General features: G+C 31.2%; 2 protein-coding genes across 5 annotated transcripts in view; one reads left to right on the forward strand and one right to left on the reverse strand.

The window, feature by feature from the left end:
* On the forward strand, nt 1-12,739 carry LOC146541548 (uncharacterized). Of its 4 annotated transcripts, none has more exons than XM_085187845.1 (15): nt 1-118; nt 356-491; nt 611-661; nt 1,222-1,393; nt 1,664-1,821; nt 2,360-2,522; nt 2,795-2,946; nt 4,014-4,160; nt 4,565-4,627; nt 7,349-7,572; nt 8,205-8,361; nt 8,821-8,976; nt 9,460-9,572; nt 10,235-12,280; nt 12,337-12,739. In XM_085187845.1, exons 2-14 carry the CDS (start codon nt 375-377, stop codon nt 10,407-10,409), a joined length of 1,848 nt encoding a protein of 615 aa, XP_085043971.1. In that variant the 5' UTR covers nt 1-118; nt 356-374; the 3' UTR covers nt 10,410-12,280; nt 12,337-12,739. The 4 variants fall into 4 exon arrangements, with proteins under 4 accessions (XP_085043971.1, XP_085043966.1, XP_085043988.1 ...); XM_085187840.1 differs by having other exon boundaries at nt 27-277; XM_085187855.1 differs by lacking the exon at nt 4,565-4,627 and having other exon boundaries at nt 28-277.
* The window catches only part of LOC146541549 (long-chain fatty acid transport protein 4-like), a 15,536-nt gene continuing 1,097 nt past the window's right edge, over nt 12,732-27,170 (reverse strand). Inside the window, exons 2-12 of the mRNA XM_085187816.1 lie at nt 23,414-23,573; nt 22,645-22,885; nt 21,430-21,649; nt 20,391-20,592; nt 19,662-19,795; nt 18,671-18,729; nt 17,960-18,103; nt 17,103-17,176; nt 15,465-15,686; nt 14,942-15,110; nt 12,732-14,468 (exon numbers count right to left, since the gene is read on the reverse strand). Coding sequence (XP_085043942.1) covers nt 14,317-14,468; nt 14,942-15,110; nt 15,465-15,686; nt 17,103-17,176; nt 17,960-18,103; nt 18,671-18,729; nt 19,662-19,795; nt 20,391-20,592; nt 21,430-21,649; nt 22,645-22,885; nt 23,414-23,573 — 1,777 coding nt within the window. The 3' untranslated portion in view covers nt 12,732-14,316. The remainder of the gene's footprint in view (nt 14,469-14,941; nt 15,111-15,464; nt 15,687-17,102; nt 17,177-17,959; nt 18,104-18,670; nt 18,730-19,661; nt 19,796-20,390; nt 20,593-21,429; nt 21,650-22,644; nt 22,886-23,413; nt 23,574-27,170) is intronic.

Here is a 27,170-nt window from a genome sequence, read left to right on the forward strand (position 1 = left end):
CTATTAGTTATCTGTTGACACTTATGTCAGTGTCATTGCAAATCGCAATACATACAATTGCTACAATACAATTAACATTTACCAAATATCAATGTTGTGTCATTTTTTAGTATTTCGAGTACTGTATATTTCTTTTAAAATATTTTAATCATTCAATATATCTTTTATATGATATTTCCTTAAAACAATGGCACACTATTCGTGACTAATGTTTTACAATGAAAGCATGTATATTTTTTTGTGATCTAATGGATAAGTAATAGTCGACGAGATTGAGGCAAGAGCTGCTATGTTATCACAGCTTTTTAAGAGGCAATACAACTATCATTTTGTAAAACCTGTTTAATATTTACAGAACACAATTTTATGTAAAAATGTTCGCAAGTTTAAAAACTAAAATTAAAGAAGAAACAGGCAGTGACATAAGTAAATTGACGAGTAGCTGGAGAAGTGGTGCATTTTTGGGAAGAATATCTTTAAGAGATGATTCAGTAAGTAATTTTTATCTTAAACAATTTTCCCATTTATATAGTATAAAATTAAACTAAAAGAATACATGTTTGTCGAAAAAATAGATAATGAGATCTAATTCTTATAATTTTGATTTTAGTCTACAACTAGCCCATCTAGTTCTGGAGGACCAGGAGACTCTACATCAGATGTAAGTACTTAAAAAAATCACTATCTGTTAACATTTAATTTTCACTTAATTACTTTTACCATTATTTATCAAATGGTCTGTTCAACTAAACTTGAAATGTAAGAGTTAGCAACATTGACCTTGTCTATTCAAGATAGTTAATTTAAAAGAGAAAACAAGGTTTTTTGTGTTGTTAGTCCATTCCTTGTATTGTAATACTATTATTTGATTTAATTTTAAATTGCAATATTTAAATACATGCAATACACAACAGAAAACAGTAGAATGTTACACCTTATCCTGCACATAATTTAGGTAGAGAGCTTTATGTTTGTTTTCCACCTTCCAATTTGAAATTGAATTCAAGGCAATTGCCCTAATATGAGAGATTGCATGTTGAATGGTGGAGCTAAACAAAATAAAAATCATTGTTTTCACAACCATCCGATTTACAGTTGGATACTATCCCATTGCACCATGATAGTGAATTCAATTAGACACATTGTATATAGAAATTTGAGGTATATTGGCAAAATAAATTGAAAAAAAAGTAAAATTATAAAATAAAACTTAAATTTTAGTCCATTTCACCTCAACTACATACATATTTGTCCAACCGGACTGGTGGTGAAGTTGATCAGACAGCCCTCCAACAACAATATGCGGAACAGTTGGAAGCAAAATTAAGAGATAGAGATTCATATTGGGAACAAAAACTTGAAGAATTGAAAATTTCACTATCTTCAGTACAAGGTAAAAAATTAAATAGTATTTTTTTTATCATCCCGAATATAGCAGAGTATGCAGATCTCAACCCTGTGTTAACACACTCCATTCCTCACTTTCCGCCGATTGAGACACTGCATGTTGAGAGGCAGAACTTAAGATAATGGAAGTATTAAATATTTTATTCAAGTGGGAATTTCACCTACAACTGTTACATTTACAGTCACACTCTTGTGCTACTATGCCACAATGGCCAGTGAGTTCTATAATAATATAGTATTTCTGTAAAATATACAGGTGAAGAGGCTCTAGCTGCTCAGGCAGTAGCTCGGACAGCTCAAGCAGAAGCATCAAAAGCAATAATAGCCAGAGATGCAGCTGAAAAACAATTAAATGAATTTAGGACCAGGCTGGCAGCTGCAGAACATGCTCAGGATAAATTGGATGCACTTACGGTCAATATACATTTAACATTTGCATTTCATTAAATGAAATGACAAAACTTATTTTTAGTTTCCTGCTTCATCTTGTGTATGTAGACTAATCCTAATGTAGAAAGGTGAATTTAGTGTTAATAGAACACTATGCAGCATTTTGCCTACACAATGAATTATTTGTCTGTGAGCAATGATTTACAGACAATAAAATAATTTGTTCCCCTGAATGGATATCGGACCCACAATCATCGTGTTTATAGTCAAAAGCTTTACCATTGTGCCAAAATGGCCTCCAGTGACATCTTTATCTAATGATTAAATGTAAGCAAAATTTTATGTGATATTTTGTTATTTGTTTAAGCTTTTTTTTTACTGGCCTACTAAATTTAAAACATAATTCAAGTCAGACATAGTTCCTCTATATGTAAGAAAAACCAAACAATAAAAACTAAATATATTTTTCTCACATTGACAAAAAATTTGAATTGCATGGAGAATTTTAAGACTAAAACATGAAGCTAAAATAAAAATAATATTTGTTACTTTTCCCAAATAGGAAGAAATAGAGCAATCTCGCCGCGAATGGGCAAAGGAGCGTAGTGAGCTGACCTCGGCGCTGGGGGCCGCGGACGCGCGGTCACGTGATCTCGCCGACCAGCTGGAGTTAGTTAAGGCAGGCCTACCTGTGGACCACCCGCACCATTGCATGAATGATGACGGTAATTACTAATTAATATTGTTATTTAATAATCTTGTAGTCATGAATTGTCTTCCAAAACCACACATTAAATACAAAATGGAAAAAACCTAATTATATGTGATATGAATCCATTAAATGTAATTACAAATATTCATAGTTATATTTAACAGTTAAATAAAAGACCATCATTATAATGCTAATGTAATATTTATTATAAGTGGGAAGTGACGTAATGTTCCCTATGCCTACTCTCCTATATGCGGGAAGCTAAATAAATCTTAATTGCTATAGATAAACGAGATTTAAAAGCAACTGGGTGTGTGGACTTCGACCGTATTTGCAGAGAAAAAGCAGTGCTTACCCGACAGTTACAAGAGGCCAAGATGGCGCTGGCTGACGTCAAAACTTCTTGGAGTGGACAAATTGCATCTTTAGAGACTCAGGTGAACAGAAATAGATATTACTTCATTATAACAATTAGCCACATGCACTTATATTCATTTAATATGTAGTAAATGTATGTAATATATATAACCTATATATTTATTTAACTCCATGTTCACACTTGAAACTTGAAATTCGTTCTTTTACACCTTATATTCGACGTTGTGATATCCAAATTCGTAATTTAAAAAAGAAACCATTTCATTTTTATACATTTCCCAAGAAAAAATTATACATTTTTTAAAATATATACATATATGTATTTTGAAATAGTAAATTTATTGCACTTAAGTATTAATTTGAATGTTGAAAAGGCGAATTTGATGAATAAAATAGTATACATTTTGTTTCTTAAAGTATTTTTTATATCATATGTGTACACTTATGTAAGTTTTATTATAAACACAATATTATTTCCAAGCAAAGCTGCTCAATATTTCAGTATACTTTTACAATGACAAAATTAATTGAAATATTAAATATTGTTTATTTATACATTTTTATTGTTTTTGTGTTAAATATATGCATTATATAAAATAAGTTAGTGTTAGAAGCAATCTAAAAAAAGCAATGAAGGTAAGTTAAATAATTAATATTTATATATTTTATTATTTTTTTATAATTCCTTCTCAAACACATTTCTTGCTATAATATCAAATTCTGGGTATTTAAGTTTTTAATAGTATTCCATTGAAGTTATTTTTTTTCTGTTAACAAATATGTATCCCATTTAATTTAGAGTAGAAACTCGATTAAGCAGACTAGTTGTTGTTATTAGACATTAATCGAAAATCAGATTGACGGAATGTATTAAGAAAAGCAGGTTTTGTGCATATATAGTACAAAATATTATGTGCTTATATAAATAAGATCAAAAATCTATGTTTATTAAATAAATATAAAAAAGATATATTTTACTACATATATTGTATACACTTATTTACATATGTAATTGGTCACAGTTGGTAGACCGGGATGGATCATCGAGTTTCTATTGCTTACTCTTTCTACTTCCATTATAATAGATTATAATTAGATTAGATTTTATAATATATTTGATCCGCAGGTGGCGCGAGTGTCGCGTCAGGCGGGCGAAGAGGGCGCGGAAAGACGGCGGGTCGAATCGGAGAAAAAAGAACTACAGGAGAAATTAGACATAATAGCCGCCGATTTGGAGAAATCAAGACAAAATCTTGCCAATAGCGAAGCAAAGGTTTGTTAAACTTATTGTTATAATTATTCTTTATTTTTTTTTGCATAAACTTCTTTTTATTTATTTAATAGGGGATTTTTTGCTCACAACCGTCACTATTTAAAATTTATTTAGCTGAGTCAATGTTTCCTTTAATAATATATTATATATTGTATATGTGTAACATAATAAATTGTATATTATTATAATGTGTCAAACATGTACGATCTCAGGTAACCTAAGTTCAAATTCGATAATAGTGATCTTTCAATATCCCTCTTTCAATAAACGTATGTATATCTTTAGAATGTTATAGCTGTAATCTTAACAATAACATAACCTTTACCCCTTTATCCGCATCCTATCACATCAAAATGGGTAAAATAATGAAAATAAAGTAAATAAACAAGCGTATGGGGGTGTAGGTGGCGCGGCTGAGCGCGGAGGCGCAGGCACAGGCGCGTGAGCTCCGCGCGCTGCGGGCCGCCGTGAGTCCCGCGATATATACTATTTGATTAATTAAACACTTTTATTTGTTTGCCAACATGTGCTTTTAAGTGCGTATATGGCTCATTTAATGAATGGGTTCGTAATGTCGAAATAAATAATCTTATTTATATAAACAAGGGAACAAATACAATAAAACAATGCAGAGTTAAAGTGCAATTTTAGTTTTGAAGAATTTCCATGTACACCACTTTAGTACTGGTTTATATAAGTGTAATATATAACAGAAATAGACTAAAATTTTATGTTACGTTTAAATTTATTGTATGAGCCATAATACGTGTAGTAGAGCGTGGCAACGCATTAATATCTTAACTTTTATTGTTTACATAAAATACAACTTCATATAAATTTCTTTTGATAATTAAATCTTTTGATAATATCTATAGCTAAATCAAAATAGATGAGATTTGTGCGTTGCCACTAAATATATCGATCACAGCACTTCATTTCACTATCTCAGTGTTTCATTTAGTAAATGTATTGTGTGAAATTAATAGATAAAAGTAGTTTTTTTAATTTCATATCTTTCTATTAATTAGTACAAAATATTTACATCCTTACATAAAAAGAGATGTTTTGATGTACAGCATATATCCTGCTGATATATAGGATATGCATTTGCTATTTAATTGACAAATATTTTCATAATATATGCGTTAATAGAAACAAATAAATTTCATGCTTAGATCTTTGTTACTTTTTTACACAATTTTATGCATTTGTTCAAATGCTATTTTGCTTTTTATCTTTTTACATAAGTACACGTATTTTTATCTTTTTTTTCATATTTTCGTTTTACTAATCTTGCTTCAGTCAAGTTCAGTCAATTTATTTATCTTTTGGACCAGCTTAAGAATAATGAAGAATAAAACTATACAGAAATGAATTTCGCAACAACTATGCAGAAATTTCAATTGAACACTCGTTTATTTAATATAAGAGTGCTTAACATTCTGCACATATTTTCTAATATTGCACCCTTGTTTATTACAATCATGTATTATAATATTTAATAGTGAAAGTAATTAAGATACGTTGGGGTAATATCGGCCGGATTTGTTAGAACAGTATAACAAAAAAAAATAACTTCAGTTTATTCTAAATTAATGTAAATTGTAGACGACCATTATTTCGTTTTTTTTGGACTTTATAATATTATTTTGCTACATTTATAATACATAGCATATACATACATGTCTAGTCTATTTATTTTGTTTTTTTAATGGTAAAATTTTAAGTTGTATCGCAGCTATATATAAGTTCCTATTTTTGTACTTAACATTCCATTTTAGTATTTTTTTATATTTATAAAGTTTGCCGCTGGTTCTTTAAATAACTATTAATAATATTTTTCTGTCAATAAAATATTGAATATTTTCTTATCGTATTACGTTGTAGTTGTAATTTGTAATTGATTGTCAAAAAATAAATAAAAATAATGAACTGTAGTACTCTTAATAGTCCTCTAAAGATCAGCAGTATACTCATAAAAAATATTATGTTTAATTTTGGAAATTGTCTTTTTTATTAATAAAGCACAAAAAGATTATTTGTGGTAATATAATTTAAATTTTTGTTAATTTTGTTAATTTTATAAATGTTTTGAATAAATATATAGAAAAAAATATTTACAATTGTCCTTATACATAATCTACGCGTATGTAATGTTTCGACAGTTAAATGCAAGTTACTTATGATAATATTATTTTATCTATAAAGATATTAGGGCTGCCAAAATTGCTATTATTTTCATTAATTATTTCAAACTAATGTCAACTTTGTGTTTTCAAGTTATTTAAAATTAATATAACGATTTTATAAAAATACACTTGGACATTTTTATTAAATGTCCCATTGTCATATCATACGAATAAATCACACATAAATCCGCTGCTGGTGTGCTTGTGTTACTGAAGAAATCGTTTGAAATTAATGTATTTCTCTAATTTAGTAAACATTGTGAAAGCGCATTTATTAGAAAGTATATAACTTATCTTATATAATCTATATCATATCTAAAAAAGTTACTGTTTCCATGTATCACATAAAATATATAGCATAAATAAATATTAGTAGATTAGATAATTATATTATACATATATAACTACTATGTACTGGCAGCCCTAAAACACCTGTGTACAAGCGTCACATGATGTAGTTTGTGATCAGTAAAGCCTGCCGTTACACGTGTTTTACTAAATATTTTTTTTTTATAATACATTTTTCATTCCAAGTAAGTTTTTATTTTGTTAAACTTTTAATAAAAACAAATATTATTATTATTACTTATGTTTACTATGTTTGTTCGAAAAATATTTTTTATTATGACGTTTTTTAGTATTATAGTAATTATGTATATAGAAATAAATTTTACTTTGTTTCCATATATATTTTTTTATTTATACCTTCATTTTGTATAGCATGAGTGTATATTTTATTGGAAATTCGCTTTTTAATAACTAATTTTACTATACAATAGTTCTATCGCATGGCTTTTAGCTATACCTAGAGTGGAATAATGCACCGTAAAGTAGACTACTAACAATATTTAACGCTGTCTATTTCTTAAATATTAATTGATATTTAACTCGTGATGTTTAAAACAAATAACCAATACATACGCATATGGAACAGTATTAACCTCATAAACAACTGGCCGGATTATATACCTACAATTTGCAAATCGATCATCTTTTCAGGATATGACGGCAGAATTAGAAAAACGTATCGAAGCTTTAGAAGAAGAGAATCATGAGCTTTCAGAGGCTTTAGAAAATGAAAGAAATTTAATGAAAATATTAAAGGACAAAATAGAAAAATCGAACAGGCTATACGACGAGCAAAAGGGAGAAGTGACTCACCTCAACTCAGTTGTAAGCGACATGCATCACGACTTTATAGATATACAGAAGAAATTTGATAAGTGAGTTTTAAGAATGTTTTTCCTTTTATTTTTACTTCACGCTATAGCTTCACGCTATATGTATATCCGTGTACATTAAGGTAAATTGAATCTTTTGTTAAAACACAGAGCTACTCATTTTCCGGTCTATTTTGAAACCATTGCGTGTTGAGTGGCGCAACTTAACGCTGCGCTTTGTCTTGTTACAAGAGCGGTGACCAAACTTACAACCGTCACGCTTACAGGCACCCTGTGCCGCTGTGCCACAACAACCTGATGTTTTCTTACACTTTAATGGTCATTGGTGATACATACTTAGTTATATTCTTGAGTAATCCTTTCTTCTATTTATTATCTAATTTAAACTAAAATTGTCTACGTAATCTCTACGTAGTAATAAAAATCAGTTGATATTTTTTGTATGTGTAATAAATAAATACTACATATTGCAAAGTGTCTAAAATATAAATATTTTAATAACTGAATGCAAAAATTTATAACACTTATTAAGAATTATTTTTAATAAAATAGTGTTTTGCAAAAACCATAAATAATGTTATAACTTAACTAAAAACAGATTATCTACAAATATCTTACACTTGACTATAGACCCTTGTTAATCTAGAATTTAATCTGAAAAATATATGTTATAGGGAAAAACGTGAAAAAGACGAAGCACTACTACGCAACGCGCATATGTCGCAGAACATAGAGATGAGTCAGTGTAACGTACGGTATCTAGAGACGGAAGTAGTGGAACTGAAGGCAAAGATAATGGAGCTGGAAGCTGTTATTGCTCAACATAAAGAGGTTACATTTGTTATTTGGTATCTTTAAAAAAACTATATTAACTTCCCGCTCTTTTCCGCATAGCAATGTACGCGGACCTAGTGTTAAGACTCTCCGTTCTCCTCTATCAGCCGATAGACATTGTGTGTTTAGTGACGGAATTCAGCAGCGTGCGTGTTGATTTCTTTATAATAAAATACGTATATATAATAAATAACGATATAGATAAAACAATAAAATTTAAGTTTATTTCAGTAAGTAAAATACATATGTTGTAATAAAATGTAGAACATGTATGACATTCATGCTTTACATTTTTTTTCTTTATAAAACCTGACAGTTACTTATAAATTTATATTTAAAAATATATTTATTAATTGCTTAAATCGTTTCAAACTTCATCGTATCATTACTTATTGAAATATTAAGACAATTTTTTTTCACAGTATTTATTTTTAATAATTTTCTTATGACTTTCAGAATCAAGCACAATGTATGATAATAAAAGAAAGTGAATCGGCGAGAATAATGGAAACGGAGGAATTGAAGCAACGCATAAATAAGTCGATGGAAACTCAGACTGCACTCAACAAGACTATACAAGACCTGCAAACTGAAATCTGTGATAAAAATAAGGTAAATTAGTGCTTATATTAGATTAGAAATATTACAAAGATTGCCATCACTAACTATAAAAGAAATCGGTTAACCGTTTATATTTAAAAATATAAATATTCTTCCGAGTTAATATTTTACCTATAGTTATAACTATTAAAGACAGCTATTAAGACAACATAAATGAATAGTTTAAGTATATAAAAATAGTTGTAAATGTTAATGTAATCTTAATTTTTTTTGCATTTCCCACCGAAAAAAATATCTTAATTTTCGCTCTTTTTTCTACATTTTATATATTTTCCGGCCTCAAATTTTCGTTTTTAAATATAACTTACAGTTTTTTTTTATTAAATACTTAGGTACACTATAATAATTCAATTCCTTTCATAATAAAATCGCATTTTTCGAACGTTTGGTAAGTAACCACAGTTTTCCTTAAAATTGTATTAATATTTATACATGTTTAAATAAATATAAAAAGTATTAAATGTTAATTTCCAGAAAATGAAGACTTTAGATAACCGGATAGCGGACATGAAGAAGACTTTACAGCGTGAGCTACAAAGTAGTAAATCAGATCTAACATCTGCTGAAGAACAAGACATCAGTAGACGGTGAGTTAATTAAGTCAGTATTAAATAATCAACCTTTGTCCCATTATACAAAAAATATATATTTTGTATCACCAAGACTCGAAAACAAGAAATCGAAAGTATAATTTAAAATAAAAATTTTCTTAGACAGTGTCTGTCATGTTAGTCTAAATATTGACTATATTATGACGTCATACTTATTATTTACAATTTGTAAAGAAACAATTGACATTAAACAAAGAATCTTGCAAAGTCGAAATTAAAAGCATGTCTTCAATTAGTTTACATATATTAATATAGTAATTATTGTCATTGCTTAACATAGAAACTGTATAGTTAGTTTAATAATATTTTTTTATGTTAGGTATCAAGATAGTTGATAAAACAAAGTTTTCAAGTTATTTACAGTTTATTAGAAAATCTAATCATATAGGAAATTACATGTAATACAAATTGATAAGTATTTAATAAGGCCTTAATTACGAGATACGTTCAGATGAGATTTATGAGATGATGTGTTGCATTCGGTTATTTTTAATTAACTTTGCAGCTTTAATTATAAAAGTCAATATGGTTTTTTTATAAGTCAAATACTGTTCAAAATATTAATTTATTTTATGATGTCACTTGATTCAAAAGTCAAGTAGACTATTGCTCGTATCTAAAAAGCTGGTCTCCCGCAGGTACCTGAAGCACGTAGTGCTGCGGTTCCTAACAGCGCGCGAGCTGGAGGCACGCCAGCTCACGCGCGCTCTCTCCGCGCTGCTGCGGCTTTCCGCGCACGAGGAGGCTCTACTGCGCGCCGCGCTGCCCGCGCGCTCCGGACTTACCGCTTGGTTCCCCTCGCTTAACACTTGATTACACTTACACTTGGTTATATCATTACACTGATATTTGATTACCTTATGCAACGATTACATTATGACCGTTAAGATCAACATTCTGCTCGAAGATATTCGGGCCTAGGTGATGATTCAATTGCTGTTGCCTACAGTTGAGTATAGTACTTGATTATAGTATATTAGTAAGTAATGCTCCTCAGCCCGTCGTTAAACGTCTGGTTCTCGCGGCTTAATACTCGATTGTCGTAATCTGTTTAAGTTATGACAAACTGCTTACGCTTACAAACTGCTTATAATCGGTTACAGTGATCTGGTTGTTTAGACATTGCCTCTTCGCTTTAACACTTAATTACAGTAATCTGTTATCTGACGTTCTCGTAGTGTAAACAGGACTCGCGGCGATGTTCCCGTCGTTTAACACTTGATAACAGTGATCGGTTGCGGCTTGAATATTATTGTTACTTATATTGGGCTAGGGAGTTGTTTGATTATGAGGTATCATAATGTGAAAAATTTTACCGGGCAGTATGATAGCGAAGTATTAAAGAGAAAAAGTGTGTATCAAAATCGTGCAATAATATAAATTTCATTTAATATACATTATTTTATATACTTTATGCTATACAAGTTATAGTATCAGAGATTTGCAAAAAAATCGTATTGTATAATAAAGCATGTATTGTAAACTAAATGTATTTATTTTATTGTTTATGTTTAAATGTATGTTTTTGTTATTTGTTTTCATAATATTTTATACAAATTGAGTTTTAAAGTTATTTACATTCTTTTTTCTAATATTAATATAAACTTTTTTGATTGTTTAAATATAAAATATTAAATAATAATAAGTACTATATATAAACCGGGAATATATGTTTTTCTTATTTTATAATAATTAAGATTTTTACCTTTATATTGAAAAAATGTTTTAGTAAAAACTTAAATAAATATGTTAAATGTTTTAGTAAAAGTAGTATTATACACGTAATATGTTTAAATGTTGCCTTAATAGTTGCTAGTCAAAAATGTACAGAGTTATAATTTTAAGGATTTCAATCATAAATTTCGTTAGCAGATAAAACTGAATAAACTTCGATAGAAATAAGATATTAGACGAATAAATAATAATTTTAATAAATTTAAGAGAGAACCCTTAATTATAGTAGAATACAGCTTTTGTAGGACTCTTATTTATATGTATTGGAAAAATTATCATTAGTATTTAATACCGATGTTATAAATAATCTCAAAGCAAACACTGCCTGACGTGGGTTGGAAGCAATGCTTGTTTATAGTAAATACAAATATTGTGAATATTTACATTTATTTGACATATTTAAAAAAGTACATTTAATGATAGAGGGATTTATTAAGGAGAGTTACGCAGCTCTTTGATCTGAAAATTTTCATCAAAAATTGTAAACTTTAATTTGTTCTCTTATTTTAAAGATCTTATTTTAAATCTAGTCGTAGACAGAAATGTCTCGAGAAAATATTTATTTTATGTCCACAGTATTAGTGAATATAGTATTATAGCTGATTTAAATGGCACCTGTTTATAATTTAATAAAATTATATTTTTAAAACTACTTGTCGTTTTCTTCTATATATTATGTAATTATAATAATCCTATTATTCTATACATTCATGTTAATAGTTAATATTATTTTTATTAACTCAATTTATAACAAAATTGATACATTTGATTTAATTTAAATACATTTTTTTAAGGATTTTCTTTAATTTTAAAAGAAAAACGGCAAGTAAAATATTTTAATTATATTAAAAAAATATAAATTTCAATTCCTTTTTAAATACTCTTAAGATAGAGCAGTTTTAAGTCATGATCACAGGCAAACGCAGTTGGTACTTTTGTTGCAATATAATGTATTCTTTTTTTTTTTTTTTTTTTATGGTAAAAGGACAAGGCAAACGAGCGTTAGGGATTCTGTATGTAGTCTGTGAAATAGACTACTTCTCATAACTAGCGATTGCTTAGAAAGTATTTGTACGGATAGATTGTTAGAGGCCCGTCGTGGCGTCACAAGCGTGTAACTGTAATCGCCACAGGTTGTGGGTTTAATTCCCACTCGAAAAAATAAAATATATAATATTTTTCAATTCTTTGCTCTGGTGACGAGCAAAGCGCGGACTTCCGCGCTTAACTGTACTTCGGCTGCTCGTCATGTAATGTTTCAGAATTCAGCGGAAAATGAGAAACGGAGTGTCTTAAAGCAACGTTTCGTTTGCATTTCCTGTGACGCTAAAAAAATCTTTTTATAATAAACATTAAAGCTAACTTTTACAGGCAGATGAAGGACAACAAATAAAATATATATTTATAGATTTTGTATATTTTATTTACAACTTATAATATTTCCCCGGAGCAGTCAGTATAGTCCTACTATGCGGTCCTTGCAGCAAGGCACGTAAAGTTATTATGGGTAATATATCCAAATACCAATGTTATTGAAATTGTAGAGTGAAATTAGACTAAAGCTTCAGTGACACAAGAAGAGATCCTCACGTAGTAAGTTAGTCTATTATAATTGTCTAAATGGTTTTGTTCTGAAATAATTATTATCAATCGGTTGTTAAATAAAATATATCTCTTAAACACGCTGCCTATTAGTACAACAATGAAGAAGCAACTCTTCTCGTGTAACCGTTGCGAAAAGAAAATAGGAACACTAGAAATATATAATGCGGAATGTCTACATGTTCATTCTACGGGTGCTATTCAGTTTTAACCTAAAAGTGACAAGTTATTGCTTCAAGTTGAAATTTATTACATCTATAGTACAGATTCATCCACGCTATTGTCGAGCTTTGTATTTGTAACAATCTTACATTTTGAGAAATTGAGAAAACATCAAATACAAAACTGCCTACATATTAGTGTCTAAATAATTGAGATCTCATTTATATTATATTTTCCTATATAAAAAAGTTAATTGAGATGACAATCAATAATATCATTGACTAAGTTACGTGAAAATGTCGTTACTAGTCGTATGTCGTTACGACTAAAAAACAAAACGATGATATGACGATGTACCCAATTGACTCGCACTTGTATGTATTGTCAACAAGTTAATTTAAAAAAAATTGCAATATAAAAAATCTTTAAGAATTAAAAGACATTATAATTTCAAATATACGCAACTCATCACAGCACGATATTAAAAAGCTTACTTAAAATATATATATTTTTAATAAATTTATTTTTTTACATATTTTTTCATTTGTGATTACAAATGTTTAATTTTTTTAGTTATATTGACCGCATTAATTAAATTGTATTGTTTTAGAATGTCACGCTTTGTTTTGTAGAAAAATGTAAATATAACTTTACTGAATTTGGCTAAAATATAGATAAGAAAGTGTAATTACAAATTATAATATACTTATATGTAATTGAAAGTAATGTTAATTAATTGCCACTAATAATAGATAACATTGTTTTTGCATATGAACAAAATAATTCGGTAGGAATAAATTTATCTACACAAACCAAACTGATTAATTTAATATATTTATATTATTATGTTTTTATGTCTATCAAACAAAAACTAACCCCAAACAATATTTACCGAACGACGAACGAGCAAACGAACCTATAATCTTCAAAGATATCAATCGATCAACCAAAGTAGGTCATTTCCTAAACACCTGTCTAAAATTTTTACATTTTAATAGACATCAGGTTACGATATACCTAAAACAATAGTTTTGTCATTCACAATAAATAATTCATATTCCGTCACATATATACATACATGAGTATGTAAAATCGGTCATTTATTCTGTTGTACAATTATTAGAACCATGTCACTATTGAAATTTCAAGAAGAAAAAAACATGTCCAATTTTTTTAAATATATTTTTGCTATAATAACCCGATGTTAGCAAGCTAAACAAGTCTAAAGTTTAATGCGTCCATTGCAGATGTCATTGAATAATTCAGTAGTGAGGGGTACGAAGTCCGCTCCCGAGCGGAAGAACAGTGGCTCCTTGATGACGTCGGGGTCGAAACCTTCCTTTTGATATTTAATCTTTTTCAATTTAAATGTACCTGAAATTTATATACAAGTTTATTAGTAATTATATCATTATTTAATATTATGTCCTATATATATTTGTTACTTTTTTTAATTATTAAAATTAATTATTTAAGTATTAAAATTTTAATTACTAACATCATTACATAAAAAAGGGATTGTAATATTTTCGTAAAAAGGTTAGAATGTATGAATAGAGGTAGATACATATATAATAGATATATCTATAATATATTCATGCTTTTTATCTATACCAAGGCCAGCCGTGGCGTAGGGGCACAAGTGTGGGACTTTAAACGCTTTCTTTTAGTTTGTTAAAATTATTTTTTGGTTATCGCATTTTAAATTGAGAAACTCAACCCCATATTTTGTCTACCAAAGAGAGGCAATGCAGTACCATTCTCACTCGGGACAACAAAATATTACTATATCCTCGTTCTGACAGGAGTTCTAAAATTATCTTAAAAGGAAATAAAACAATACGAACTAGTAATCTCAATATCGTGCGCAAATCTCAGGAACAGCGGTCGCGCGTAGGACGGCAGCGCGAGGTCGAGCGCCGCGGCCAGGCTGCGCGCGTCGCCCGCCGCGCCCGCGCCACCTGCCTCGCCCAGCGCAACCGCCGCCATGCCCGCGCGGCCCTCCGTCTGGGGGATCTAGGGGAAAACATGGTACACATATTTACCAAGACTTAAAGCCAATGGCTACTCTAATCTACCCTAGGAATAGGAAAAAAGGTAAACTAGGACAGGGTCTGCTAGTTACAGAAATAGGTATTTCTAATGTTATTTTATTATCAGTATCATTGTAATATAATAGAATTTTTCAAAAACGAACACTACCAACATTAGACATCGCGAATTTGTGAAGCTGGTAAAGTTTATAATTCCTGACAAAGTGGTAATCATCACAGCAGAAAATGAGTTTATTTTAAACTATTTGTCTCAATTACGCTAATACAAAAAAAACCGTCAAATTAAACCACTCAACATGGACCACGGATCACTCACCGAAACTCCATAAACAACACAATCCCGATGTCCGAGTGCTGCTTTAACGGCATCTTCCACTTCAGCCGTGGCCACGTTCTCGCCCTTCCACTTGTAGGTGTCCCCGGTGCGGTCCCGGAAGTACAGGTAGCCGAGCTCGTCGGCCACCAGGATGTCGCCACTCACGAACGCCACGTCGCCTTTGCGGAAGACGTCACGCACTAGCTTTTTGTTGCTGTCGGTCTGGAAGTATGTTAATTCTAGACTTAGTGTTAGTATTATATAAGTATTGTCCATGGCGGGGCTGTCGTGGCGCAATGGGAGAGCCTCTAATTGATTGAAACACGACGGTAGTGGGTTCAATTCTAACTCAGAGGAATGGTGTCATTTTCCAATATACGCGGGAACAGAATTTACGTAAAAATAAAAAAAAAGAACGACACGCATGTCGAACTTTATGAACTTACAGCACAGTTTCTGTAATATTAGTTTCATTTCATCAGAATCATTACCCAATAAAAATATATACATATACTGCATAAAAAATACACAATAAAATAAAAATACATAATAAAAATGTTAATTATCCACTTGTAAAATAAAATTATTTGAAAAATTATGAATAAGTTATAGGCAATTATAATGGTAAGTCTCCTAATGATAGATTAGACAGACTAACTGTTGTGAAAAAAAAAAAAATTCTTATATCCATACCTATATTATAAATTCGAAAGTAACTCTGTCTGTCTGTCTGTCTTTTACGCAATCAGGGCCAAACCACTAATTTAATTGTGATAAAATACTCATATAGAGATACTTGAGGGTCCCGGAAGGAACATAGAATACTTTTTTTTCTCATAATTGTATTATTTTCGATATATATCAATATATTAAAATACTTATTAATTTGACATGGAATTTATTCCGCCATGTTTATAACAACCGCCGTTGCTAAGCAACGATTTGCAAAGTTTGTTGTTAGAAAACGTCACCCAAAATGAGCTTGCTTAACGCATCAATCTATTGAAAACTGAAGATAATTTCATAAATATATTTAATAAACATTCGTATAGTTCAAGCAGGCGTAGCCGCGTTCGGGTCCACTAGTTACATTATAAATACATACCATATCCATACCTATATTATAAATTCGAAAGTAACTCAGTCTGTCTGTCTTTTACGCAATCAGGGCCAAACCGCTAATTTAATTGTGATAAAATACTCATATAGAGATACTTGAGGGTCTCGGGATGGATATAGGATATTTTTTTTCGCATATTTGTAATATTTTCGATATATGGCAATATATTAAAATACTTATTAATATAACTTGCCATTTATTCCGCCATGTTAATAACAACCATCGTTGCTAAGCAACGATTTGCAAAGTTTGTTGTTAGAAAACGTCACCCAAAATGAGCTTGCTTAACGCATCTCTCTATTGAAAACTGAAAATAATTTCATAAATATATTTAATAAATATTCGTATAGTTCAAGCGGGCGTAGCCGCGTCCGGGTCCGCTAGTACATTATATATATGCAATCACGAAATGAACTTTAGTTCATTCATTCAAACAAACAAAATAAGACATTCGTCTCTAGCTCATAATATTATAATAATATGTCTTCACCATATTAAGTTGTATTCGTATTCATTACCTTGTCGACGTATCCGTAGAACTCGCGCGCCGCATTGCCGTGCGCTATCAGACCGATGAACATGCCGGGCTCGTCTGGAATACAAATTACATTCATAGTTGAGGGTATAATAGCAAAGGCGCTTCAGTCACAAAATACGAAAACAGTAAATTGCAATTTTCAAATACGTCTTATTATTATTTATTTCTACTAGAATATGATGTGGGTCTTTTAGTTGGAATACGTTACTCAAATAACATTCATCAAAGTAAATGGGTTCGATACCCACTCGACGAAACAAAATATTTATTTAAATTTATATTTCCATTCCTTCGCTCTGGTGTCCAGGTAAAGGGCGGCGTTGAGTTTTGCCACTCAACCCGCAATACTTCCAAAACTCGAAGGAAAGTGGAGAATGGAATGTTTTCTATTTCTATTGTATTAAATATTCCATATGTATAGACAGCGACAAGTTGCTATTTTATTATATGTATCGATATAGATGGTGAATAATTTATAAATATATTCCCAATGTAAAATTAAAGTTTTTTGGACAATTATGTATCTTCTTAATATTACTGTTTTAATATGTTAATTTTTAGGTAAATATTACATTCGAATATTATCATTATTTGATTAATGATTAGGTAATTCTTTCTAGGTTCGGCTTTATCTATGTTAATATTATGTGTATATATATGGGTAATATCTATATAACAAAACTACTATATGAACAATTTGTTTTGTTATACATAGATTAATATTTTTTCGCCAATTTTCACATTTAAACAAGCCTTATGGCTTATGGCTGCAAAGATCAAAAGCAATGCTACCAGAGCGACCAGGACTGGTCAACCGTACTATACAAGAGTACTCACTGGGCTGACAGCGTATACAGAACCCGTCAGGTCCCCGCAGCAGCTCGCCATCGTCGGAGGCGCGCACCAGCGCTATGGGCTGTATGGTGGCCGGCACCAGTTTGAGGAGGAAGCCCACCGCCCCTATTGTGTTGTCCACGTTCACTGTGTACCAAAATTGTTAGTAACTAGGTGAATAAGCATATACGCTATGAGCATAAAATATGTAAAAAATTAACATTATAAAAGCAAATTCGACATGAGAATATGTAAATTAATAATGAATGCTAAACAGTTCTACGAAACAGACTTAATTTTAAAAAACATTCTTTACAAAGAGTATACGAAACTCATGTAAATAGAACAATTATATATACAAGAGGAGCATTTTGTTTCAAAGTCCATTTGATTATCAATTTATGTTGACACTTCCACACACTCAAAGTATATTTGTAGAGCGCGATTTCAAACAATCCAGCATAACAGATAAAGATATTTATTAGTACTTAGTAGCCTAAATCTAATGGTAGTTATAATAACCTTATTAAAAATATCTTAGTAATAGTTAAAACGGTAAAAAGCCGGCACAAAATTATTTTTACAATCAAACTGAGGCACAATGGCGCAAGCTTGCAACGCAACGGTTGTGAGTTCAATTCCCATTAGGGAATTAAATTCCTGAAGTACCAAAAAAAACATGTTTTGACTTGTAATTAAAAAATAACTACTTACCTATATTAGCGTTCCCTTCAGTGGCGCCGTAAATTTCATTTATCTGAGGCACTTTGAATCTAAACATAAAAATATCCATTATATTATAACTGCTTATAAATACAAAAAATATATGCATTACTATAAAATCAAAATATATATAATTCTTTTAATTATATAAAGACTTTATATATTTACATATTTATTAAATTAAATTTTAATTTTAGTTAACAGAAATATAAAATTAAATTATTTCGGAATTAATAAATACAGATGTGAATTTTAGTTTTACTCCTTACGTTGTTAACTATATCATTAAATTTAAAAGTGTATAATAGTTATTTTAAATGTATAATAAAATTCATTAAACAAAAACAGTTTAATTAATATAAACTAACGTTAAATAGGAATAAATAAATATCAGTGTACTTATTTATCTAATACTAGCCTAACGCAAGTAAGCAAAGAACTAGTGATTTAGATGAAATTTTACAGCTTTTACATCAGAATATCCTATGGGCTACAATTTGGCTAAAACAACAATAAATCTGAGCCGGTAAAGTCGGGTTTTGTTAGCAGTAGTTTTAAAAATAAAATATTTTGACCCTATTTTAAGACGCGACGAAGTGATTAGATAACACTAAAATAATATTTACATAGCCGAAAAAGTTACGCAATTCACTGCCTACTTTTTAAAATGTTTTTGTCTTAAATGTGAAACATTGTCACCGGCACTAAGGCAGGCAGAGAAAACCTAGGGTAAAGACACTCCATTCCTCATAAAGACACTTCCGTTCGACGTTTTCCGCCGAATTCTTTATGGCATTGCGGTTTCGGCGGCGGAATTCAACGCCGCGATTTGTCTAGTGACCACACCGACGAAATGAAAATATATTTAATATAAGTCCATTCCTTCGAGTGGGAATCGAACCATCACGTTCACAATCGCACGCTTGTGCTCCTCCACCTTTCCCGACCTGTATCTCCTTGTTTTTCCCTACTAAACACTTGCCTGTCAACAATTTGTTGCCAGATGGCGGGCCGCATGCCGTTGCCGACCATGATGCGCACATTGTGCTGGGAGTCAGTCTCCTTCGGCGGGGCCGACACCAGGTACCGGCACATTTCCCCGATGTATTGCGTTACCTGACCGAAACAAACGCACTTTGACTTACTTTACTTACATACGTTAAATTAATTTAAACTATAGTAATCGATGCCATTAGCACACAGTTTAAAAACACGAAGACAATTAAATAAATATTCATATACATACTAAATGTTTTATGTAAATATATAGGTACAAGAGATAATTGTTTATAAAGATAAGAAATGTTACTTAAATAAGACTTTACATTAAGGTTAAACGGGTTTACACAAATTAGTATCATTAGAATAGTGAAATAACAATGACATGTTTTTTTCATTTAAATATTAACTAAGTTGTAAAAATTGACTGACATGTTAAACAATATTTTTCAGCTCCACACTGTATTCCGCTTACAGCCGACGATTAGCCACTTTCAGCCAAATTTTCGAAACCTTGCGTTTTGAAATCAACTCTTATTACCAGACCAAGAAAAAGAAAATATTAAATATTTCATTTCCGCGAGAAGGAATTGAACTTACGACCGTCGGGTTTACAGTTACACGCTATGCCATTGCACCACGATGGCCTCACTCTTTTATTATATACCATACAATATAAAATTACATTTTACATTACGTAGACCATAGTTACCGTGCAGTTATATTTAATGCAATCCGTCCAATAATTTGTGACGGAGAACTTGGTCCTGATGACGGAGGGTATGCCGTCCACGAGCGCGGCGGCCGTGCCCACCAGCCCGCCCGCCAGGTGGTACAGCGGCAGCGGGTTGTAGAGGCGGTCGGACGCGCGCAGGCCCAGCATGTGCACCGTCGCCACTACTATTAGTAAATACCTGTGCGGGAATTATATATACCGTAACTGTGTACATATTGTAAAATACTGCTTGTAATCGGGATGGGAAAACCAAGCCATTTGATAGTATAAAAAGAATTTAGCAGTATATAGCTCTATAATTTTGTAAGGTATTTACTATGTAGGTAGAATGTTTAAGGCGTCAGTCGCAAATTATTTTTGCCTTACAAAATCAGAACAATAGCTATATAAATATATATATAAACTAGTGGACCCGAACGCGGCTACGCCCGCTTGAACTATACGAATATTTATTAAATATATTTATGAAATTATTTTCAGTTTTCAATAGAGAGATGCGTTAAGCAAGCTCATTTTGGGTGACGTTTTCTAACAACAAACTTTGCAAATCGTTGCTTAACGGCGGTTGTTATAAACATGGCGGAATAAATTGCATGTCAAATTAATAAGTATTTTAATATATTGATATATATCGAAAATATTACAAATATTAGAAAAAAAGTATCCTATGTTCATCCCGAGACCCTCAAGTATCTCTGTATGAGTATTTTATCCCAATTAAATTAGCGGTTTGGTCCTGATTGCGTAGAAGACAGACAGACAGACAGAGTTACTTTCGAATTTATAATATAGGTATGGATATCAATATTTCACCAAACAAAATGTATGAAAATTTAATATGATTGAAAATATTTGGTAAAATACTGATATTTTTTTATTAAGGAATTCGTTTACAAAAAAATCATTGTATTATATTATATTGGATAAAGAATTGAACTAATTGTATACAAGTTAAGATAGGTTTCAACGTAACGTTAATTTAAAATGACTTATTTTAGTATCCAAATAAACTTACTTAGAATTAGGTATGACAGCTGCTTTAGGCATTCCCGTGGTGCCTGACGTGTATATATATAGAAGAGTATCCCTGTATTGAGGCTTGTCTTCCACGATGGGGTATTCGGGTGGCTGCCTGTACATTTCGGCACCGAGGTCTACCACTCCCGGCGCACATTCGCCGTACAGTTGGAAGAGTTTCAGCTCTGAAGGGAGCTGATCTCTTACTTCGGAGATTGCTAAAATGTATAAAATTAAAGAGATATTTTACGAATGTTTATGGTTCGACTAGAATTCAATAAGATAACGCAGTTTTTGAGAAGTACTAGAGAGAAAGACAGGAGCAGTTACTTTTTAAAAGGTTTTAAACTATTAGCATCATTTGTACTTTCTTTAATTTGTCAATATTATTAGTTACAAAAAATGAATGTTATTAATAATAAATAAGATTTTTTTCCAGCTTCACGCTGTATCCCGCATGCAACATGGTAAGCAGAGGGAGCCTATTATTAGGACCCTCCACTCCACACTTTCCGCCGAATTCTGAAGACATTGCGTGTTGAGTGGTGGAAGACACCAGAGCGAAGAAAATATTTAATATTTAATTTCCTCGAGTGAGAATCAAACCTATAACCTGTAGCGTTTAGACACGCTTGTGCCCCAGCGCCACGATTGGCCTCAATATTAATATGATAAATAATAGTAATTCATTATTATCTAAAAATATAAAGAGTACGAATATATCGTATTATCCTCATTCCTCATACATATGTTACATATTAAAATATGTAAACACGTGAACTACATTATAACGGAGTATATTGGAAATCAATAATAGTCTAGTCTGGCGTAACCTCGACCACGTCACTGGCAGACTCAATCAGACTGAAAACATTTTAGTCTTATTTTTTATTATTTTCTTTAAAAAGTAAATCAATTACCTAGCAACACATTTTTAATAATATAATTTAACAAATAAAACGACAGCCAAGCGATGCAGATAATTAAACGAGTATAAGAGATCTCATCTACTATACATTTACACTCGTATTATACATTTTTAACTTAGTGACCTAGTGTTAAGTAGTTTACTACTCTATTCTCTATTCTCCACTTTCCACTGAATTGTTGAGGCATTGCGTGTGAGGCACGCCACGCCAGAGCGTGGTCTCTTAACACTAGGCTCCCTCTGCAGCCGCTATATACGGGAAGTTAAAAAAAGTATACATCTTACCTTCAGCAAGCGATTCGGAGAATATGATGGCTTTTGCTTTAGCAACTTGTACGCAGTGGAGTAGCGGACGATGTCTCAGATTACTGTTGATGAGTGCTGACACTGCACCAAGCTTGGCCATGCCGAGCCACGTGTACACATATTCAACACAATTTGGCATAAACACACACACAACATCTCCTCGCTTGAGGCCGAGGTGGTCCTGCATCACCCGCGCCACTCTGTTAGAGTTATCTGCCATCTGCAAGATTACAGACCAGAATTAGTTTTATTTTTATTTTATATTTTTTTTAGCTTCACGGTGTATCTAGCATATAGCAGTAGGGAAACTATTGTTAAGACACTCCGTTATCTACTTTCCGCCGATTTTTTTGTGCTGAGTGACGGGACTCAACGCCACATTAGATCTTTATACATAGGTATAAGTGTATATGTATTTATATAAAATACAAATTATTAGCTGTGTTTTTTAATATTTATGTACCGAACTTGTCCTCATATAAAATCTTATTCTACGCATGGCCATCGAGGCTCAATGGGACAGCGACAGACTGAAAACAGAATAGCTGTAGATTCGACCAAAATTGAAAAATAAATTATTTTCATTTCTCCGATTTTATAAGATAAATTTCTTTTACTCAACATAGGAAGTCTCGAATTCGGGCGGAAAGCTTGAGAACTATCTACTTACTCTACTTATAGATTCTTTCTGCCTATCCTAAAATATGCAGAATAAAGAGTGATGCTGAAAAAATATATAAATCGTCACCTCTTTGAAAGTCCAAGTCTTGCTATTGTCCCCAACCATGATGAAACACGGCGCGTCGGGGTGCTTCAGCGCTCGTTGCGTAAAAAGCTCTGCGACGGTGTTGTTGTTTCGTCCCCATCGCTTCGACCGTATCATGGCATTTACATACCGCCACAGGAACCTAAAACAGAAGAATTTTCGCTGTTTTAAAGAGGCTTTCCAACGCAAAAAGATCCCCATTTCAGTCGGGAATCAGGACAGTCGATATCTATGAAAAGAAAATTTTAATTGCGAAAGTCATAATTGCGAGCTGAAAGTAAAAAAAATGTTTAACTTATTTGTAGAAAAAAAAAAGTTTTTGTAATAGTAACCACATTCACTTTAAAACTGAAACAAAACTTTACTTTGACAAGGATCGATACCTAATTTATATATGACGATCTCTCAACGTCAGTACTTTCTACCGACAGGTGCTGGAAATGTTAATAGTCAAGTTTTTCACTTCAGATTTAGTTAATACAAATTTAGCTAATTATTTTGAGAGATCTTGAAAAGATCCTCCAAAAAAACTTTAAGTTAAAAGTTTTAACCATTAGGTGTAATTCAAGATGGTAATTAGCATGTACCTATTTAAACTTTTTTTACAACACAAAGATACAAGGTGAGCAGACGGTTAAGCATATTCTCTTATATATTCATAGAATTATTAAAATTCAAGTTAGTAATGGCAAGTTGCGGCGACATTTTTGTTTTGCATATTGCAAACATTATTTTAAAAACTTTTTGCCTAATTACATTATCCTCAACTTATTGACTGTGTATGTGAAACTAAAAGTTACTTTAATATTTTGATGTTAAAATCATAAAAAAATCCTAGTTAGTTTGCAACATTGGTCTTGTTCGAGATCTACGGTTCTACTTAATATTACATTAAGAATATTTCAATCATTAAACTATGGCGAGCCGCAAGTATACAACATTATACGTTGATTACTAATTGCACGTTTTGAACAAAAGGAAGCGTCTGATGAGCTGTCTGGTATGAAAACCTGTGCGTTCTGCAATTCGCAACGATACAGCACAACCTCTATAGATATATGTATATGTATATGAAATATATACTTTTTTTAGCTTCATGATGTATCCAGCATGTAGGAGGGTAGGCAGAGGGAACCTAATGTTAGTCTTAACACTGTGAGTGTCTATTGCGCTTCCCATTTTCTGCCGAATTCTGTAAGCATTGCGTGTTGAGTTGCGCCACTCAACGACGTGCTTTACATTGACACCAGTGGGAATCAAACCCAAATCCTGTCGAGTTAACAATCATACGCTTGTGCTCCTGCCCTCCACGACAAGTCTCATATATGAACTAATACATACATGAATAATATAAATTAAACAAAAAATTAAAAGTAAACAGATTCATCACCATCATTGATCTGAACATGGATAATTAATTACATTCCAACTAAATTTGAGTTGGACAAGTTAATAAGAAAAATGTTCAATATTATATAATAATAATAATAATAAATAATAAAATATTATATAACTAACATTTCCCTGTAATTTTATCATTTCTATGGAAATTATCTTTACAGCTTTACACCTTAAAAATATCAGTCGGCGTCAATGAAAGTACGCACGTTTCGCGAGCACTACGCACAAAGTTCAAATTTAATTTTAGCTTGATGGTCGATACATGTACAAGTACATACAGACACCGCTATAGTATGCAGGATTGTTTTTGTTAGAACTCCCAAATCGTGACTACAATAATGCAAATTAATTATGAATTATATATATTTAAATCTTAAAGTCTCTCAAGTCATTCTAAAATCACTTTTACCCAATGTGTGAAAAAAAAAACATTTTCCCCAGACAACGATATGTATCTTTAGATAGTACATGATACGTAGGTATATTTCCTCTTCGCATTTTCAATAATTTCAACGCTTCTAGAAAATGGCACGCAGTAAAAAAAAAAGAAAAACAATTTTATTGTTCTAAATTACAACCTTCAGCAATCAATATAAAAATGAATAATAAAAACGTAAATAATATATAGTATTTTTTTATAATACCCATTTCCTTCTATGAATTTATTTATAACTAGCGAACCGCTCGCGGCATCACCCGCTAGAACTACACAATTATTTCTTTACTTATCTGAATGACTTTTGTGGTCCACAACAAATGTTGATAAACTAAAATTTCAGCTAATTCAATTAAGTCATTTTGTATTTTTTATTAATAATTTGATATATTTTTTATTTACATCCTGATTTAAATAAAACAAACGCTAAATGTTTGTCAAAATAGGTACAATAGTGCAAGCTGCATTTAAATCGGTTAAGTCGATTCCGTTCCGTTTTTCCGTCGAATTGTGAAGCAACGTTTGACACGCAATGAAAAGTTATTAGATGTATGCATCCATGATAGAAGAGATAATCGGCTATATGTTTTAATTGCGTCAGTGTCGAACTTTGATTTCTATCACAACTCTAAGGGACAGTAGACAAAAATATGAATATCACTATTCCAAACTCCAAAAGGAGAATTGGCAGACCGAAACGGAGATGGCGAGACGAGCTGGACCCTTGCAAGCCTGACTGGTATTCCATAGCTCAAAATAGACCTAAGTGAAAGAAATGGACAGAGGGCTTTTGCCCAACAATGGGACAGTACAGGCTAGGATTTAAAAGGACAATAGACCTGAGTATTTGACGGACGAAAAAGGAACCCTAAAACTGTTCCGTTTCTTCCTTTCGAAGTACGGAACCATAAAATTCAATTACAATATTGTTTCTTTGCGTATGTACTTATGTGGACTCCTAAAAAATAATCTAAAACAAAAATGAGTAAATAAGTAATTGTTTTTGTCGCATGTCCAATTTGTAGCATTCTGGTGTACGCTGTACTGTAGGCATCGATCGGAAGCACGTCGCCGTTCAGCCTTGTAAGAGAAACGGTGTTTTAAGCTGTGCATTATATAAACTAATAATATTATGTAATAGATCCCATAGGAAGGAACCTATTGAATATGTTTTTCTATTGATTATAAAAACAATCACAACAAATAAAAAAGAAGTCTAAGATTAGTTAAAGATATAAAAAGATGTTCATTTTAATCTTTTAAGCTCTGTATTTTTTGTGATTAAACATTTAATAATAAATAAGATGTTCATTTTAATTCTTTAAACGGCTATATTAGGAGCTATTATAATAAAAGAAAAATATACACGAGAATTAAAATATAAATTAAGGTTTCATATAAACTTTGTTAGATATTACATTTCTAATTGGGATCTTGTCCAAATGGAAACATGCAATTTGAAAGTATTAAAAATATTTATTATATAAATATTTTAGATTAGAAGTTTTATTAGGTTTCAGCGTTAGCCTGAAATATAGTTTCTGTGAAACTTATTTTATTTAAAAAAAAAATTATGCAGTTCGTGCAAGAGTCTTGTAATAAGTGACACACTTTACACTACAGAAAATACGTTCTGGATAGCGAAACTTTGTCAAGAGACAGGAGGAAATATTTATTGAATAATTAAAAAGTAATTTTTATTTTTTCTCTTTCGTGTTTTTACACATATTTAAAGACAGTCGAGTAAAATCTAATAACATTTGAAGTAGATCATTAGCATATTAGATATAGCCTATTGTAAATATATAGTCGAATAATTTAAAAGTTATTGAAATTGCGTCATATCTTTTTAATATCTTAGCAATATTTATTTTTTCTTCTTTCAATATTTATTGTCTGGTC

This window comes from Heliconius melpomene, chromosome 1 (genome assembly GCF_056956725.1).
Source record: "Heliconius melpomene rosina isolate 202511_hmr_F chromosome 1, ASM5695672v1, whole genome shotgun sequence".
In the NCBI taxonomy this organism is placed as follows: domain Eukaryota; kingdom Metazoa; phylum Arthropoda; class Insecta; order Lepidoptera; family Nymphalidae; genus Heliconius; species Heliconius melpomene.

What these genes read in the sequence shown, in the direction of transcription:
- LOC146541548 (XM_085187845.1), top strand. Translation starts at nt 375, where the DNA reads ATGTTCGCAAGTTTAAAAACTAAAATTAAAGAAGAAACAGGCAGTGAC. An exon ending in TTCACTATCTTCAGTACAAG is followed by an intron (nt 1,394 to 1,663) that starts GTAAAAAATTAA and finishes TAAAATATACAG; the next exon opens with GTGAAGAGGCTCTAGCTGCT. An exon ending in TTATTGCTCAACATAAAGAG is followed by an intron (nt 8,362 to 8,820) that starts GTTACATTTGTT and finishes TATGACTTTCAG; the next exon opens with AATCAAGCACAATGTATGAT.